This window comes from Meles meles, chromosome X (assembly GCF_922984935.1).
Source record: "Meles meles chromosome X, mMelMel3.1 paternal haplotype, whole genome shotgun sequence".
In the NCBI taxonomy this organism is placed as follows: Eukaryota; Metazoa; Chordata; class Mammalia; order Carnivora; family Mustelidae; genus Meles; species Meles meles.
This window is the reverse complement of record NC_060087.1, coordinates 26,213,450-26,231,195: the sequence shown is the minus strand read 5'-3', so window position 1 is coordinate 26,231,195 and position 17,746 is coordinate 26,213,450. Positions and strand designations below refer to the sequence as shown.

At 40.9% G+C, this 17,746-nt stretch overlaps 1 protein-coding gene across 1 annotated transcript; it reads left to right on the top strand.

Annotated features, from left to right (window-relative positions):
- Nucleotides 1–1,006: 1,006 nt before the first annotated feature.
- Nucleotides 1,007–16,828, top strand: TASL (TLR adaptor interacting with endolysosomal SLC15A4). The gene is made up of 2 exons (XM_045995621.1): nt 1,007–1,146; nt 15,323–16,828. Exon 2 carries the CDS (start codon nt 15,324–15,326, stop codon nt 16,215–16,217), a length of 894 nt encoding a protein of 297 aa, XP_045851577.1. The 5' UTR covers nt 1,007–1,146; nt 15,323; the 3' UTR covers nt 16,218–16,828.
- Nucleotides 16,829–17,746: the final 918 nt, after the last annotated feature.

The window sequence follows — 17,746 nt, the reverse complement described above, 5'->3', positions numbered from 1 at the left end:
AAATTCTACCTCTGAAACTAATAATATACTATATGTTAATTAAACTGAATTTAAATAAAAAATTTTAAAAAGACAATTGCTTCTTCCTAGTTTCTTCGATCGCCCTAGAGAAATAGTCTATGTGTAAGCAAACATATATATGTGTGCAAACATACCCTTTTAAAGATACAAATTGGAGCCTGTTATATGTTCTTGCTGAACAGTGTATCTGGGAGATCTTTCCCTATGATTCCATGTAAAGCCATATCCCTCTAATAACTGCGTAGTACTCTACACAGCTCTACATTTATTTAGCTCATGTCCTCTTTATGCATATTTTTCCAGTTGTTTACTTATTTAATGCTGCAACAAATACATTTTCATATGTTTTTGTGCACTGGTGTAAATATGTGACATATACGAATTTATACATATAAAATTGTTGGGTCAGAGAACATGAATATTTAAAGTTTTGGGGGAAAAAAGTCAACAGATATTGGGAAATGGCCCTCTGGAAATGTCTACAATCTCACCACTAACATAGAAGAGTGCCTGTTTCTCCACAACTTTGCCCACTCAGGGTGTTATCACATGGTTTTGTTTTGTTTCTTTTTAACCTTGGTTAATTTGAGAGAGAAAACGGTTTTCATTTGCATTTTTAAAATTTGTGAGTACAAACCTGAGACTATTTCTCCAAAATTATAGATCATCGAGGAAAGAGTTTTCGAAATGCTATCTGATGCTGGCTCTCTTTTGGTGAAGGGATCCCAGAGAATTTACTGTTAGAGGAATAAACTTAGGTTGATAGAGTTCTTATATAAAGTGTGGCAATCAACTATTTTAACAAGAGACAGTTTCATAGATAGGTTTCATTTTTCAAAAAAGGGGAAGAAACACCATTCTGTGGCTCAGTGTGGGTTTGTCAGTTATTGCCTCCCCCCTTCCTGGGACTTCCCACTGTTCTTGAGCACAAATCAGACTCAAGCAAACACAACACTTTCCATGGGATCAGTTATAAGAATGGCCAGGCAATGAACAGCTGAGTTTCTTGGTCTTACCAGCGTAAGGCTTGCTGACATTTCTGAAGAGAGCCCTGGCTGGCTCATTCGTCTCTATATGGTCGATCACTATTTCTTCAGGACCCAAGGAGCAGATTGTTCAGCGAAGGTAAGAGAAAGGAGGCAACAGGCCCTCTCAGTGCTACCCCTTGGGTCGTCTCTCTTGTCACCCTTTTAGGCAATTCTCATCAGAAGCCAGATGCAATGGTAACATCTCAGATGTCTTTCTAGTTGACCAAATCAGTGGTGAGTGGGAGCTGAAGCAAGCGTTCCAGGGAGCAAGATGAGAAAGGGCAATTAAGTCAGACACTTGCTTCTCTGAGATCCCAATGTTCACCTTTTGGGCATTTCTGAAAGATTTTTTTGACCTAACCATTTGGACGGGTGGGATCCAGGGCTGGTTGTGAGATCAATGCTGTCCTCGTGCAGTAACTGCTGCACAGATTTAGCTTCTATGTTTTAAAAAGAAAGGCCCAAAACCTGACCACAGGCTTTTCAGGGACAGCACAATTCTAGAATTGAGTTACAGTGATCGGGGTTTTGAGATGAGTCCCATTACAGTAAGTTCCAGTTGGTCTTGACTCTCAATTATTCATTCCGAGAGCTTGAGATAAGGGTTTTCCCGAGTGGCAGGGCAGACTCAAAGCGAATGTGATCTCTGGTGCTGTTGCTTTTTGAATTGCCATCTAGCTGATTGGGGGCAAGTCTACCTGTGGGTATTAGACACTGCGTGCCCAGGCTGGCTTTTGTCTGAATTCTCTGGAGATCTGCTCAAACATCCTTTTTCTGGCAGACATCTGTCTGTCCTTCAATATAGACCTGACTTGGCCAGAATATTCAGACTAATATTTTTGGAACATTTCTTTTGTAGGTCAGTGTAGTAACAGTGTGTTTCAGAGCTTGAGACGCTTCCTGTTGGAGTGGAGAGTATTTTCTTTTTCTTCTCTTAAAGATTTTATTTATTTATTTGAGAGAGACAGAGTGACAGACAGCATGAGAGGGGAGAAGGTCAGAGGGAGAAGCAGACTCCCCGCTGAGCAGGGAGCCCGATGTGGGACTCCATCCCGGGACTCCGGGATCATGACCTGAAGAGAAGGCAGTTGCTTAACCAACTGAGCCACCCGAAGGCCCAGGAGAGTATTTTCAGTTCACATTAGAATGGTCATGTAGGGGATATACAAAGCTAGGGCACTAATCCTGTTAGCTCACAGCACAGTGGGGTTTCAATAGCAGTTTCAAGGTACTGAAACATTTCTGATCACATACGTAATGATTATCTCAGATATATAAGATACTGTCTCTCTAAGCTCTTCACAAACATGACAGAATGTAAATTTGCCTTCATTCACCAAACAGAGTTATTTTCCTCCCAGTTCTTATTTTGCAAAGTTTCAAACCTATATTAAAATGGAAAGAATAGTACAATGAACACCCAAATTTCCATCATGGAGATGAATCAGTAACAGCATGATGTCATACTGACTTTCTCACTATCTTGTTCTCTCTTCACACACACACACACACACACACACACACACACATAGACACAGTTTCTTTGGTGACTTTAGGATACATGTCCCCCCAGATTCTTGAGCATTTATCTCCTAAGGGAAAGGGCAGTATTCTACATAATTACACTGTTAAGGAAATTTAACATCAATATGTTACTATTACCTAATATATGATCCATATTTAAATTTCTCCAATTATCCACATGTTCTTCACAATTTGATTTTCTCAGTTTAGAACCCAAACAAGTATATTGTAACTACATTTTGTTGATAGGACCATGATTAAGTAAATGTTAATGGAGATAATTAACAATAAAATGAACAATGAATGATTAACAATTAGAACACCAAAGAAATGTTACATCAGTCAATACCATTATGATCAATTTTCTTATTTTTCTATTCCTCTCATTTTGTGTCAAATTCAAAAAAGTGATCATAAGCTTTAATTTTTTCATTTGCGAGAGGTCAAGACCAAATATGAAGAAAATCCAAACTATGACCGAAACATATTTACAAACTTTCTGCATCAAAATTTACAGTTTCTGTAATAAGGAAATTCACAGATCCAGATAACACCCTTGGAAGTCGCTGTTAGCTTTCGTCTGAACTGAACAGGAAATTTACTTGCTGATGTTAATACAGTAAACAGAGGCCTTTTGCCTTTTATTTTCTTAGCCACCAAATTACACTTGCAGTAATCAAGAATCACTTCATGTTTGATAGAAGAGATAATCCCAAACCATTTCTTTTGTAGTAAGATTTGATATACAGATGAATGATACTTTAGAGCATTCGCTGACAGATCCTACCCAAGATGAAGTAAGAGGAATATAAAGCAGGGTAGACAGTGAAGGGAATGTTCATTTCTAGCTCTACAAAACATGTACTTTCAAAGACAACAGTAAGGAAACCGCAGAACCTTTGTTTAAATGGAGAGATCTTTCCTAAAGAAATCTTGTTTTGGGTAAATTTCTTGTATCACTTGCTGAAAAACACATAACATAGATTTACTTCTTATGATGAAAAAAAAAAGTAATACACATTATGAACAAAATAAAATTCAAGGTTTTCAGCAATAACCTTTTGGTAGTTTAGTCACAAGACCCAGAAATCGAGATCTTAGACAAACAAACAAAAGTGAAGACCGGAATTATGGGATGTAGGGTTTAGATTAGAGGAAAAAAAGATGAAAAGATGGAGTGTTTTGAGGATTGGGAGGGTATTAAGAATATATCTCTGATAGGTCACTTACACATAATCTTCACAAGATAGTGCTTCATCCTTGAACCAGAATAAATCTGCTCGTCTGATTGGCAAATTACAAAATAAGAATGTGTTGAAAAATGTCAGTGGAAACAGTTAATTTCCTGTGTTGCTGGTGAGGCCCAAGCTCCTGGAAAGGCAATTTGCAAGGGCTGTGAGGTCGTAATTCACTTTCTTCAAATCTGGCCTAAGGAAAGGCTCGTGGAGGTATGTGCAGGGATGCCACACAGTAAACAGGCAAGAAATACCCCAATGTCCACTTTGAGAAGCCTAAGATGTGCCTGTAGACATATTATTTTGTGTGACAGTTAAAAGGCAGATCTCGGCGCACCTGGGTGGCTTGTTCTGTTAAGTGTCCGCCTTGGGCTCAGTCATGATCCCAGGGTCCTGGGATCGAGTCCCACTTTGGGCTCCCTGCTCAGCAGGGAGCCTGCTTCTCCCTCTCACGCTGTCCTTCCTTGTGTTCCCTCTCTGTGTCTCTGTCTGTCAAATAAATAAATAAAATCTTAAAAAAAAAAGGCAGATCTTTTTAAGCAGACAAGCTGACAACAGGTGGGACCAAACTGCACCCCACCTAGGCGGGCCCAGGATCTTCTCTGAAACATTGACCAGACTTTGCTTGCCTTTATTTCCTAGGAAGCCAGGAGCCAGCCCCTGCTGCTTCTTTCACGTAGCTCTGGAGGGTTCTTTGCACCCCTGTCTCAACCCAGCCCTCAGACCTATCACCCCCAGTTTCCACCAGTCCCAATCTTCTCGCTTTCCTTTTGCTATTGCTGGTTACTCCTTCGTTCAAAGGAGTTTACCCAATGATTTATTTCACTGACTTGTTTAAGGTCGCAGCTGATTTTGCTCAAAGTTCATGCAATCCTGAAAAATATCTTGGCGATAGGGACAGAATAAGCCAGACCTCTCATTCTGGGATAAGGATGCTGAACGGATGGCCAGGAGCTCAGAACTGTGGCTAGAGGAGACGTGAAGGGTCAAATGGGTTGGATAGCAAAGCAGGGATCTCAGGACAAATAAAAATGCACGAAGGCAGCAATCGGGCAAGGCTGGGTCCCCAGTGTTGCGGTAACAGGCAGAAAAGAGGTTGGGAAGACAGATAAAGACCATGTATCAACAGGGCCTCACATGGACTTGACCTTGGAGGTCATGGGGTGCTATGGATAGTTAAACAGTACATCTCTAACATTACTCTGTGGTTGTAACATTAAGGGCACAAGATGATGTCAGTCCATAGCCAGTGGGAGTGGTTAGGGAAAGTGTTCCCATGGTAAGTTTAAAAGACCAGAGAGGATGAATTATTGGAATACCTCAAAGACATACTGGCATTGATACACAATTGGGACGTGGGTGAAGTCCCCTCGGTCGTTCCTCTGTGGGGGAGGACACAGACTGTCTTTTTGGAGCTTTTCTTTCTGTAATTCCCTGTGTTTTCCTTCCTTTATTCTCAAGTGCTGTTGTTAGTAAACAGACTCAGGGTGGACACCCTTCTCAAAGGACTCATTGCTGGTCATGACTGCTTAATGTTAACTGCTCTCAACATGGCAGGGGTGGGATATATTTTAACAACAGACCACATGCTTTGGGGTTCATCCATTTGGACTTGAATCTTGCCTCTAGAACTTAGTTGCTCTGTGTCCTTGGGAAGGTCATGGGTTCAATCTCAACCTTGGCTTTCTGGCTTGGAAAATCCAAATTGTGGTAATAGCTAATATGCGGTGTTATTGAAAAATGAAGGGTAATGCATGGAAAGCACCCGACACAACTATGATTATTATTATGCTCTATCCCACTACTGCATCTGCCTTTTTTTTTTTATATTTTATTTATTTATTTGACAGAGAGAGATCACAAGTAGGCAGAGAGGCAGGCAGAGAGAGAGAGAGAGAGAGAGGGAAGCAGGCTCCCTGCTGAGCAGAGAGCCCCATGCGGGACTCGATCCCAGGACCCTGAGATCATGACCTGAGCCGAAGGCAGCGGCTTAACCCACTGAGCCACCCAGGTGCCCCTGCATCTGCCTTTTGATGTAGGTCAAGGGTAGGCAAACCATGCCCATGAATCAAATTGGCTCTTTGCCTGTTTTTCTAAATAAAGCTTTATTGGAGCAAGGCCACATCCATTTGTTTACATATGGTCTATAGCTTTTTTCCTGTGATGAAGCACACTAGCAGTAGAAGAGACTTAAAATATTAAGTATTTGGCCTCTTATAAAAAAAAGTTTGCCGATCCCTAACTTAGGTTTTTCCAAATGTTCCCTGTTACGGAGGTCTTAATCTATGCTTGTTTTTTTTGGGTATAAATGGAAAGTATTTCTATGTACAGAGTAGAACAAGAGTTTTCTGAGAAATGATGTCAAGCTGCTGAAGAAGGAAGAATTCACATTGCCATTTCTTCTGAAATCCAAGTCAATGGTTTAACAAGGTTCTGCACTTTAGCATATATTTTTTAAGATGTGAATTTGCATATAAAGTTACTTTTGGTATTCCCCTGTCTGGTAATGATTAACATAAACTAAATTCACCTGGAACATCTCATCTGCAAATGTCCTTGGATGTCCTTTTCTTCACACTTAGTTATGGGCAATTGTAAATATACCTATATATCTTCTCTAGGATGAGAAACAAAAATTCAAGTGATAAAATATCTTGGAGCAATTAAAATAATCCATTGGGTTACATTTCAGGGTCTCAGATGAAATTTACTCTAATACATGTCTTAATATTTGTTTGAAGTATACCTTTGACAATATATGTTAGGAGATTAATGTCAAGAATTTCACAAATAATCACTGAAATTTTTTTAAATGCTAATAATTAAACTCAAATAATATTTCTCTATTTTTAAATTTTAGGATGTCAGGATATACAATATTGTTTTCACTCTAGTGGTATAGTAAAGGGTTTTATAAATATTAAGTGGGTTAATATATAATTTTTGTTTATACATTTCACCCAATATTCCTCTCCATTGCTTTAGAGTAGGCTTTCAAAAGCTGCTTTAACATGCTCTCTGCTGCCCTCTGCAGCTAATTTTCAGAAACTGCTTTTGATTCTGAGTGACCCACTCAACACTCTTTGTACTTATAACTCACACAATATTAAAGTTTGAGGGGACTCGACCGATAATTTAATCCTACATTTTTCATTTACAGATCAGAAGTTGAGTCTCTGAGGAGTTAAGTGACATGTGAGTGTGGGCTCTGTTTTCTGACTGCCAGCGTTTGAATATCTGGTGGCTTTGGACATACTAATTTTGACTTCTATGTAATGAGCATGATAATAGTACCTCCATCTTAGAGTCTCTGTGGGGATCCAGGGATTTAGTATGTAAAAAGCACTGAAAATAGGATGTGGGTTGTAGCTAGCACTGATGTGAGGTATTTCATTGGCTTGTTGTTAACATGACTAAAACCACAGCTCGTGACAGGGTCAGAACCAGAATTCTGGTCTCCTGATGACTAGTTCAAGAATTTGTTTTTTCTGCCATAGTCCGAATATACAATGAAACTTAACCTTTGAATGTAAATTTTAAGAATATGAGTTGTCCACGTTATTTGAAGTTCTTGTAGTCTTCACAAAGCTATCAATACTACTGCTCTGGCTGTGACTCATTCCTCCTTGGGCTGTGCAAGGCAGGCTCCCCACCGAAATGACTACCAACACTCAGAAGCTCCTTGAGCTTCCAGTATAAATTCCCACTGCTCACACCTGGAAAACGATTCCACTGTGGACTGTAAGTGGCCTCTCTAATGGGCTCCCTGCCTGCATCTCCAATGTACAATTAGAGACTCGCTCTCAGAAAGGTCATCTTCTGTGAGACTCAGGTGGAACTCAACTAAACCTGTTAGCTCCTCTTCCAGCTCTTTCTCTTGATCTCCCATTTTCATTAGTGCTGGTGCCATTTCCCCAGCAGGCCCAAACTTGGTTATTTTTGGCTCCTCTTCTTCATTTCCATGTGCACGAGTCTTGGTCCCTCAAGTTCATTCCTTCTCTTCCTCTTCTGCTATCTCCCTCCCTGATTCTTGTCCTAATCCCCTCGGCTGGGGATGAACCCAGCATGCTCCACATCGGCTTGGTTACCTTCCAGAGCTTTTAAGATTTTATTTATTTATTTGATAGAGAGAGATCACAAGTAGACAGAGAGGCAGGCAGAGAGAGAGAGAGGGAAGCAGGCTCCCCGCTGAGCAGAGAGCCCGATGCGGACTCGATCCCAGGACCCTGAGATCATGACCTGAGCCGAAGGCAGCCGCTTAACCCACTGAGCCACCCAGGCGCCCCCCTTTCAGAGCTTTGTACGGCCTGCAAGGTACACTGCACGTCCTCAGCCTCAGATGACTCAACTTACTTCCCCAAATGCTCTTCCCTCCAAGCAATCTTTTCCTTTAGCCATAAGCATACCTCTCCCTAGAAATTAGGATCTATTTTCTGCTGTTCCATAATCAGACTTTCCATTTTCTGTCTTAGTGGCCTGCGCTGGGCCCCACACGTCAAAAGAGTAGGGTTCTTGTTCCACCAGAATCAAGTTACTAACAAAGCTCTTGGCTGATAACAGTGCAAAAGACCCATTATTCCAAACCAAATCCTAGACCCTCTTCCATCATTGTTTTGGAGGAGTGGAGATGATCTACAGTGCTCATAAACATCATTCACGTAAAATGAAAGGAGACCCATTAGGGCTGATTATTTGGTATGAAAAGAAACAGGACACATAGTGGAAGATTTGGGATAGGGCTGAATGGGCACAAGGGCTAATAAAGAAGGACTGTGAAATTTTAGTAAAACCCTTAGGTGATCATGACTATGAAAAATAGACACTTGTACCCCACCCAGCCTGGTGTCTGTTACTGACAACAGGAGAATGACAACTCAAGTCTCTTCACTTCTGTTGACTTCTCTCTCTGCAAGAATTCTTCCTCTTTCTCATGCCTCCTCAAATCCTTCTTGTTCTTTAGAGCCAAATAAAAGTTTACCTTTTACAGTGACTTTTCTGTCTCTTCTTCACCCTTACAATATGTTCTATCTTTGGGGTGCCTCAGTGACTCAGTTGGTCAAGCGTCTGACTCTTGATTTCATTTCAGGTCATGATATCAGGGTCGTGAGGTCAAGCCCCAGGTCCAGCTCTGTGCTGTGCATGAAGCCTGCTTAAGATTCTCTCTCTCTCTCTGTCCCTCCCCTCACATACCACCCCCCAACCCCAACACATCTGCTTTCCCACCTCTGCCTGCACGCTCTTTCTCTCAAAAAAAAAAAAAGTGTGTTATCTTTAACCACAAACTCAGCTGTATAGGAAGGGCCAGCCTCTTTCCCCCCCAACCCCTTAGTTACTTTAAAAATAGTAATAGTTTTTACTTTCATTAAGAAATGAATCCAAGTTGTACATGAACATAATTTGGGTCAAATTATCCTAAGAGGTTTGTTAGGCAAAATAGCAGTCCCTGCCCCTCTTTTTCTTTTTATTAATTATTAATTTTATTAATTAATAATTAATTAATTAATTTTATTAATTATTTAGTATTTACTGCCAACTTCTGTATTTTTCTCTTTGGGGCCTTATTTATTGCTTTGTCATCAACCAGATAATGATTTCGTTTCTTTTTTCCCCTCCCCTGGCTTCTATCAAATACATACACCAAGTACTGAGTCAGTGTTCCTTTGTCTACACCAGCTGGCCACCCAGTCTCGACACGGAGGCAAATGCCTAAGACAATTTTTGTTGCTATTACATGACTCTACGTGATCAAGTACTATTTTTGTCTCCTGACTTTGTCATCCTGTGACTACACCTCAAATTTGGTTAGATCAATTTTCACTACTTTATATATTATTGTGACTATCCAAAACTATGTCCAACTCAGCCATGTAGTAAACCATATCTTTTTTTTTTTTGCTGCACAACTTTTTCTTAATTTATAAACTGGAGATTATAATTCCCTCGGTCTGCGGAGTATGATATGACAGCCAAACGTGGCAATTTAAATGAAATGAAACTGTCACACTAGCTATGTTTCCTGCCTTCACTAGTCCTATGTGGCTCTTGGCTATCGTGTTGGACAACACAGATATTTCACATTTCCATCACCCGAGACATCTGTATTAGATGGCACTTTCATCACCTCAGACCCACCGAAGAGACCACGCTATTAAAACATAGCTTTTAAAAATTTCCTTGAACCACTCACATAGGGATTCTAGAATTCCCCACACAGTCATGGAAAAAAATGAACAGGAAGTGTCATATAATCTTGGTTTCAAAATAGTTAAAGTGTCTCAGATTAGGGTCCCATAGACCATCAACAAATAGCTCGGAGTTTATGCCCTTGGTTCACTAGCTTTTGAGAACCCCTCTTCAACACTCCTTGAAAGGAGTACAGAGATGAATTAATCAGATGTGGCTCTAGAATTATTGCTATGACAGTGAATGACAGTGATCACCTGGTACACATTAAATTACAATTACATTGCCTGTCTTGAGTATTTTAAAGTTTTATGTTATCACCTTCAGTATCTTCTAATCCTATGCTGTCCCATAGAGTGCCGTGTGGGGTTTTAAATGAATTTAAATAAAATTCAAATAAGTTTCATTAGCTGCATTTTAAGGGCTTGCTAACCACATGTAGCTATTGCTTAACTTTTTGGACAGCACAGACAGAGATCATTGCATCATTTCAGAAAGTTCTGTTGGACAGCACTGGTTGAAATTTTTCACTTGCTTTGCTTTTCCTAATTCACCCCCAAGTCCATAGTCAATTACATAAATCTTACTTCACAGTGCTCAGACTTATGAAGTTTCCAGAAGACTTCTGATCTATTTCAAGCAGCCAAGTTGCCTTTCGAGCCTCTAACTCCTTTCAGTAGAGCACATCTTCCACTGACTTCCTGGGAGAGGAGCTATTTGAGACTTGTGACTTAAAAAATACCTGTAATTTATCCTCATACTTGATTGATGATTTGGTCATTAAATCCTAGGTTGATTATAAATTTCAACCAAAAATTTTTTAGACATTGTTACATAATGTTCTTTCTTCTTGTGTTGCTTTGGAGAAGTCTAAACATTCTAGTTCTTGTATTCTTTTTTCTCTCTTAAAAATGTATAAAGTTTTCTCTTTTCCCCAAGCATTTGGTTTACATAACAAGAGGAGACCTATAGGAAATGTGGGCATTTACCCAGTATTCTGGAAACCTGTCCTCCAGTTCTGGGAAATACTCTTTGTTTAAATTTCTCCCCTATATTCTCTGTCTTCTTTCTGAGCCTTCTGTTGCTCAGATAATGAATCTCCAGGACTGGTTTTCTTATTTTATCTTTACCATTTTTCATCCTGTATTTTTGTTCTACTTTCAAAACGGAGTTTGCCTCAACTTTACTTCCCAATCTTTCTACTGAGCTTTAAAATTCACTAACATTTTTAATTTCTAAGGACTTGAGAATTTTTTTTATTGCATCCTACTTTTAATTAAAGATTGTTTCATCCACTCTGTCCCCTTGAGAATATAAACAGTAGCTCACATCCCTTCCGCCCAGAATTGGCTCTTGGATTTTTCCTCGGTTCTTATTAAGAGTCAGTTTTCTCATCTCCAAAGACATTAACCCTTGGTCTCCTGCTTTCTGGCTTCTGAAATGTTATTGCACTTGTCTCTTCTCTGTTCTCAATTTTCTTATGAATATTAAGATTAAAAATTGATCAGGAGTTCTTCAGTCACTTCAGGGCTCCTTCCTCACTGGGTTCTCCCCTCAATGCCAGTTTGCTCACACACTTGTGCATATGAGGGGAGGGGACATGCTTGGTGATCAATGTGTCATCATACGGGGATCCATGGAAACTTATTCATCCGGTCCCTGGAGAACTGTCTATAAATATGTCTGCAATCTTCCCACCACTAAGCTAGGTCTCCTCCAGGTCTGGAGGCTCTGGGTGTATGAGCCCACTTGATGAGGCAGCCTCAGTCCTGTCCATCGAAGCAATCCATGTGGCCAGTTCTCATCCTCCCACACCATGCTGAGCAGGAGAGGATTTCCCTCGACTTGCTGCTTCCTCGTATTTTCTGTTGAGCAGGAGAGAATTTCCCTCGACTTGCTGCTTCCTCTCTTCCTGGCTTCCCAAAGCTAGCTGGAGTCACAGCACTTCCACCGGTGGGGAATTATATCCAGTAGTCTCATGTGGATGCATAAATACCATACCCTACATCTTTTAGGGCTCTGGAGTCTCAAATTTAAAAGTTCAAGTTACATTTTCTCAAAAGCCCTTTTCCTTTTTTTTTTAAGATTTTTTATTTATTTATTTGACAGACATAAATTACAATTAGGCAGAGAGGCAAGCAGGGGGGGGGGAAGCAGGCTCCCTGCTGAGCAGAGAGCCCGATGTGGGGCTCGATCCCAGGACCCTGGGATCATGACCTGAGCTGAAGGCAGGGGCTTTAACCCACTGAGATACCCAGGTGCCCTAAAAGCCCTTTTTCTGAAACTGGATTCTGCCAAGAATTCTAGAAGACCATTTATGAACTCAGAAGTAAAAAGCCTCATTTTTGTTCTGGTTTCTCAGATGGTATTCTGAGACCTTGAAGGCTGAAGTCCCTAGCGGCAGCTGGGGTGGAGCAGAGGGGGCGAGTTGGGAACGAGTTGTGTCACTATTACAGCTGTAGGATAATGTGCTTTGCTTTGTCAATTACCTGCTTTTCATGGATCTAAGACCTGGCTTTCCATCTTGATGTTCAGTTTGAGGGAAAAACTACACTTAGGAAGTTTTCTCAGGGAACAGTTTCATTATCCTCCTACGTGTGTCTGGCACACAAGAATCACCTCACAGATTTGTTGAAGACCTTTAATTTTGTGTCTTTATGGTATGGAACACTGAGTAGAATACAGTAATTACTTAAATAATTGATAAATTTACTGCCTCTATCTCCCAGTAGTTCTAAAAAAGAAAAATCAACACTGAAAAAGTAACTTATACAATTAAAACAATTATACTGTTTTTTTTTTCTGTTTATAATATTATCCTTATACAATTAAAAATCACTTGGGAAGTAACAATATAGATGCTAAAATGTAAAAATAGGGCCCTTCTGTTTAGATAACATTATTTCCTAATTTGAGTTTTTTAAAAACACTTTTTGTTTGTTTTGTTTTTTAATATTTGTGAGAGAGAGACAGAGCACAAGCAGTGGGAAAGGCAGGCAGAGGAAGAGGGAGAAGCAGACTCTCCACTGAGCAAGGAGTTCTATCCCAGGACTCTGGGATCCTAACCTGAGCCGAAGGCTGGCACTTGACCAACTGAGCCATGCAGGCATCCCCTCATTTGACTTTTCAATTTCGGGCTCAAGTTAATAGTTGTGTCTGAAAAGCCTGGCCCTCAAAGCCAAAGAGGAACAGTTACCTTTTCTGTTGTCTGGTGTCCCACTGCCAGGAATGCCACGTGGTTCCTTTTTTAGAAAATGCAGCTGCTCTTTTTCCAGCCTGTTCCAGCCACTCTAGACTCCAGGGACACCTGCTGAGGGGGCAGAGGGGAGGCAGGTGGAGCCAAAGTCACAGATCCAGAAAGCTCCCTGCTAACTAGGGAAGAGGTAAACATATCAACTGGGCGCAGAGACATTTCCAGGATGTCATACAGTGAGAAGCAGGCAGGACAGAGCAGGGAACCCCTCCTGCTGCAGACATAGGGAGGCTCAGTGGGCCTATGTGATGGGTTTGTAGTGAATTCTTTTCCTACCTGCCATTGTTGGTTACTTAATTCAAGCTATTAACAGCTGTATTTTGAGTCCCTTCAAAATGCAAGCAGTTGTGCCAGCTCCCAGGGAGCAATACAAAGATGAGTAAGACACAGTTCTTACTTTCAGTAAAATTTATTGTAAGTTTCTGCATTCCACTCCTCCCCCCACAACCCACTAGTTATTTCCCCAATTTCCAACTTCTCAGTCAGTCCCCACTTTCTCTCAAACAGAAAGCAAACACTGCTGCCTGACACCCAAGGCCCTCCAAGACCCAATTATAGTCTTTTCTAGCCCCTTCCACTTATGCTCAGCATCTTGGCACACGGTCAAAAGGCCATGCCAACATATTCTCTTTTAACTCTGTATGGCTGAAACTTCCAGTGTTCACAATTTAGCTGAAATGTCACCTTCCCTAGGACATATTCTGTGACTTCTTTGCCTTTGCCCCAGGCTATATTAGGGTCTCCTCTTCTGTATTTTCTTGGTACCCATCACTGTTCCAATCCTCTGTGATGTAATATTGTAATTGTCCGCGCCCAGTTTTTCTCCCATAGTAGAACCTTCTTGAAAGACTCAACTATTTCTCTTTGTCTTTCTATCTCTGCCATAGGCCATAGTCCTGGCACACAGCAGGCACATAATTATTAAAGGCTTGGTGGATGAATGTTATCACCTTCTTTTTTGTCCTCTATTTTAAAAATTTTTTTTAAAGTTTAATTTGGGGATGCCTGGATGGCTCAGTCGGTTAAGCACCTACCTTCAGCTCAGGTTATGATGCCCAGTTCTGGGACTGAAGTCCCAGTCCCACACTGGGCTCCTTGCTCAGCAGAGAGTCTGCTTCTACCTCTGCCTGCTGCTCTCCCTGCTTGTGCTCTCTCTTTGACAAATAAATAAAATCTTTAAAAAAATTAAATTTGTGGGGGTGGGGGAGGGAGTGAGGGAGCACAGAGGGAGAAGCAGACTCCCTGCTGAGTAGAGAGTCCAATGTGGGGTTTGATTCCAGGACCCTGAAATCATGACCTGAGCCAAAGACGCAGACACTTAACCCATTGAGCCACCCAGGTGCCACCCTTTATTTTTGCTACCATCAACTGCTCATTTTTTTATTGTTGTATGGATTTTTTAATTAACATGTAATGTATTATTAGCCCCAGGGGTATAGGTCTGTGAATTGCCAGGTTTACACACTTCACAGCACTCACCATAGCACATACCCTCCCCAATGTCCATAACCCCACCACCCTCTCCCTATTCCCTCCCCCTAGCAACCCTCAGTTTCTTTTGTGAGATTAAGAGACTTTTATGGTTTCTCTCCCTCCTGATCCCATCTTGTTTCATTTATCCCTATCCTACCCCCCAAACCCTCCAAGTTGCCTCTCAACTTCCTCATATCAGGGAGATCATATGATAATTGTCTTTCTCTGATTGACTTATCTCGCTCAGCCTAATATCCTCTAGTTCCATCCACATCATCACAAATGGCAAGATTTCATTTCTTCTGTGCATTGATTTTATATCCTGACCCTTTATTGAATTCCTGTACAAGTTCTAGCAGATTTGGAGTGGAGTCTATTGGTTTTTCCACATAAAGTATCATATCATCTTCAAAGAGTGATAATTTGACTTCTTTGTTAATTTGGATGTCTTTAATTTCTTTTTGTTGTCTGATTGCTGAGGCTAGGACTTCTAGTACTATGTTGAATAGCAGTGGTGATAATGGACATCCCTGCTGTGTTCAGCTGCTCATTGTTATAATTGCAGTCTTCATTTCCCCCATATTACTTATCAACTCTCTTTCCAGAATGCTGTCTGAAGGATATCTCAGTGGACTTGCCTACCAGAAGGACATCCACTGGAGCTGTTCATCTTATAATGAGCAGGTGGCTGAGGAGAGGGAAGAAGAGACCAAATCTGCTACTCATTCCTACTGCTCTGTGGATGAAACCCAAGTACGAAGTCTGTATGTGAGCTGCAAATCCTCGGACAAGTTTATTTCTTCAGTGCATTCAAGAGAGAGCCAACACAGTAGAAATCAGAGAGCCACAATGCTGCAGACGAACCACAATCCTGTGTTTGAAAGCCCCAACTTGGCTGCAGTTGAAATATGTAGAGACTCCAGCCGAGAGACCTACTTGGTTCCGCCCTCCTGCCAGAGTATATGCAAGAATTACAATGACTTACATATTGCAGGGGACCAGGTGATGGCTATCAATTCAGTGACAACAGATTTTCCCCCACAGAGTAGTTTTGAATATGGCCCCTTGCTGAAATCATCGGAGATTCCTTTGTCCATGGAGGATTCCATTTCCCCCCAGCCCAGCTACTTTCCCCAGAAACCTATCCAGCGGTACTCATCCTACTGGAGAATAACCAGCATCAAAGAGAAAAGCAGCCTGCAAATGCAGAAGCCCATGTCGAATGCAGTGCTGAATGAGTACCTGGAGCAGAAGGTGGTTGAGTTATATAAGCAGTACATCATGGACACTGAGTTTCATGACAGTTCTCCCACCCAGATCCTGGCGTCTGAACTCATCATGACAAGTGTGGATCAAATCAGTCTCCAAGTGTCTAGAGAGAAGAATCTGGAGACCTCCAAAGCCAAGGACATAGTCATTAACTGTCTATTACAGCTGGTATCAAGTGAAATCAGCACACCTAGTCTCCATATTTCTCAGTATAGCAATGTCAATCCATAGAGAGGATGCCACTCTCTCAAATACTTCGAGCTAAAACAACACTTTCTTCATTGATTCTGAGAATGTGCAGGAGGTGGCTATGAAGGGGAGTCCAGAGTTAAAGAAGTAAAAGTTGGATGGAGGTCAAGTGTGAATTCAGAGGAAACCTTACCATTATACGCGATGAAGTCATGTGGAAAGAGGAGATATAAGGACTAATTTCAAAGCTAAGGCTGTACAGCAACAAAGCAAAAATAAAAATGACCCAAAAAGAAAAGGTATGATTTAAGGGAGTACAGAAGTTTAAAAAGAAGCCAAGCCAAATAAGAACATATACATGGGAAAACAAAAAGCCAAATGTTTCAGGGTCAAGAATTAATGTTTGTTAAGTAAATAAATTCCTCCAAGGTGTTTCTTCTTGAGAAGAATGGACTGTAGAAGGGTGCTGTGTTTGGGTAGAAAGACCAGTTCCCACAGTTGTGAAATTCTATTTCTTTTCTCTATTCTTTATCAGATCATTAAATACTCTTTATAAACATTCATACACTAGCAAATTGCAATTGTGTTTTTTTGAATGATTACTTAGCTACATCCACTCTAATCTCCTAGTTCTGTTTACTAGTGAAGACAAAGTTTTCTAAATGAAAACTATCATATGGTGAATTTTTCTTTTTTTTTAAAGATCATATTTTTAAGTCATCTCTGTACCCAGTTAGGGGCTTGAACTTACAACTCTGAGATCAAGAGTCTCATGCTCCACTGACTGAGCCAGCCAGGCACCCCTCACATCGTGATTAAAATCATTCCTTTTATTTTGCTATATATTATTTTCTTGGTGGTACTAAATTTCTAAAGAAGTTATGAATGTTAATTTCCCTCCTTCTCATTTTTTTCACCACTTTCTCTTGACCTTTGTGGAACCAGGAAGGGGTCTCCTGCATCCTCTGAACAAGGTTACAAGCTCTAGCGTCCCATCATAGCCAATTTTGTCAACTCATATGCACTAGAATGGTAGCTTCATGAATACCTCACGGTTCTACTCTATTCTTCTAGCTTAAAAGATGGCAAAACATGGCACACTGGCCTTATCTAGCCTGCTGCTTATTTTTAAGATTATGATATAACTGACATGTAAAATTACATTAGTTTCAGGTGTATACCATGAGTCACTGTATCCATGGCAAAACGATCACAGTAAGTCTAGTTACACCCTTTTTGAACCCCACTGAGCTCAGAATCTCTTCTACTATTTAAAAATGGGAAAAGCCAAGTATTTGACAGGTGAAATTAAGATACTCAAATTCAGTGTCCATAAAATCAGGCTTTAGTCTACTTCAGCCACACCCATTCATTTATGTATTGTCAATGGCTGCTTTCACACACAAATGGCAGAGTTGAATAAATGCAGCAGTGAACTAATGGGCCACCAGGGCCTGAAGCACTATCCTCTTACAGAGAGAGGATGCCAACCATGCTCCCCATGGGGAAGTCTGGGGAGGTAGCTTCCTGGGGAGTGAGGAAACAGAATAGGTTTCCAGAAGCCTCCGGCC

What these genes read in the sequence shown, in the direction of transcription:
- TASL (XM_045995621.1), top strand. Translation starts at nt 15,324, where the DNA reads ATGCTGTCTGAAGGATATCTCAGTGGACTTGCCTACCAGAAGGACATC.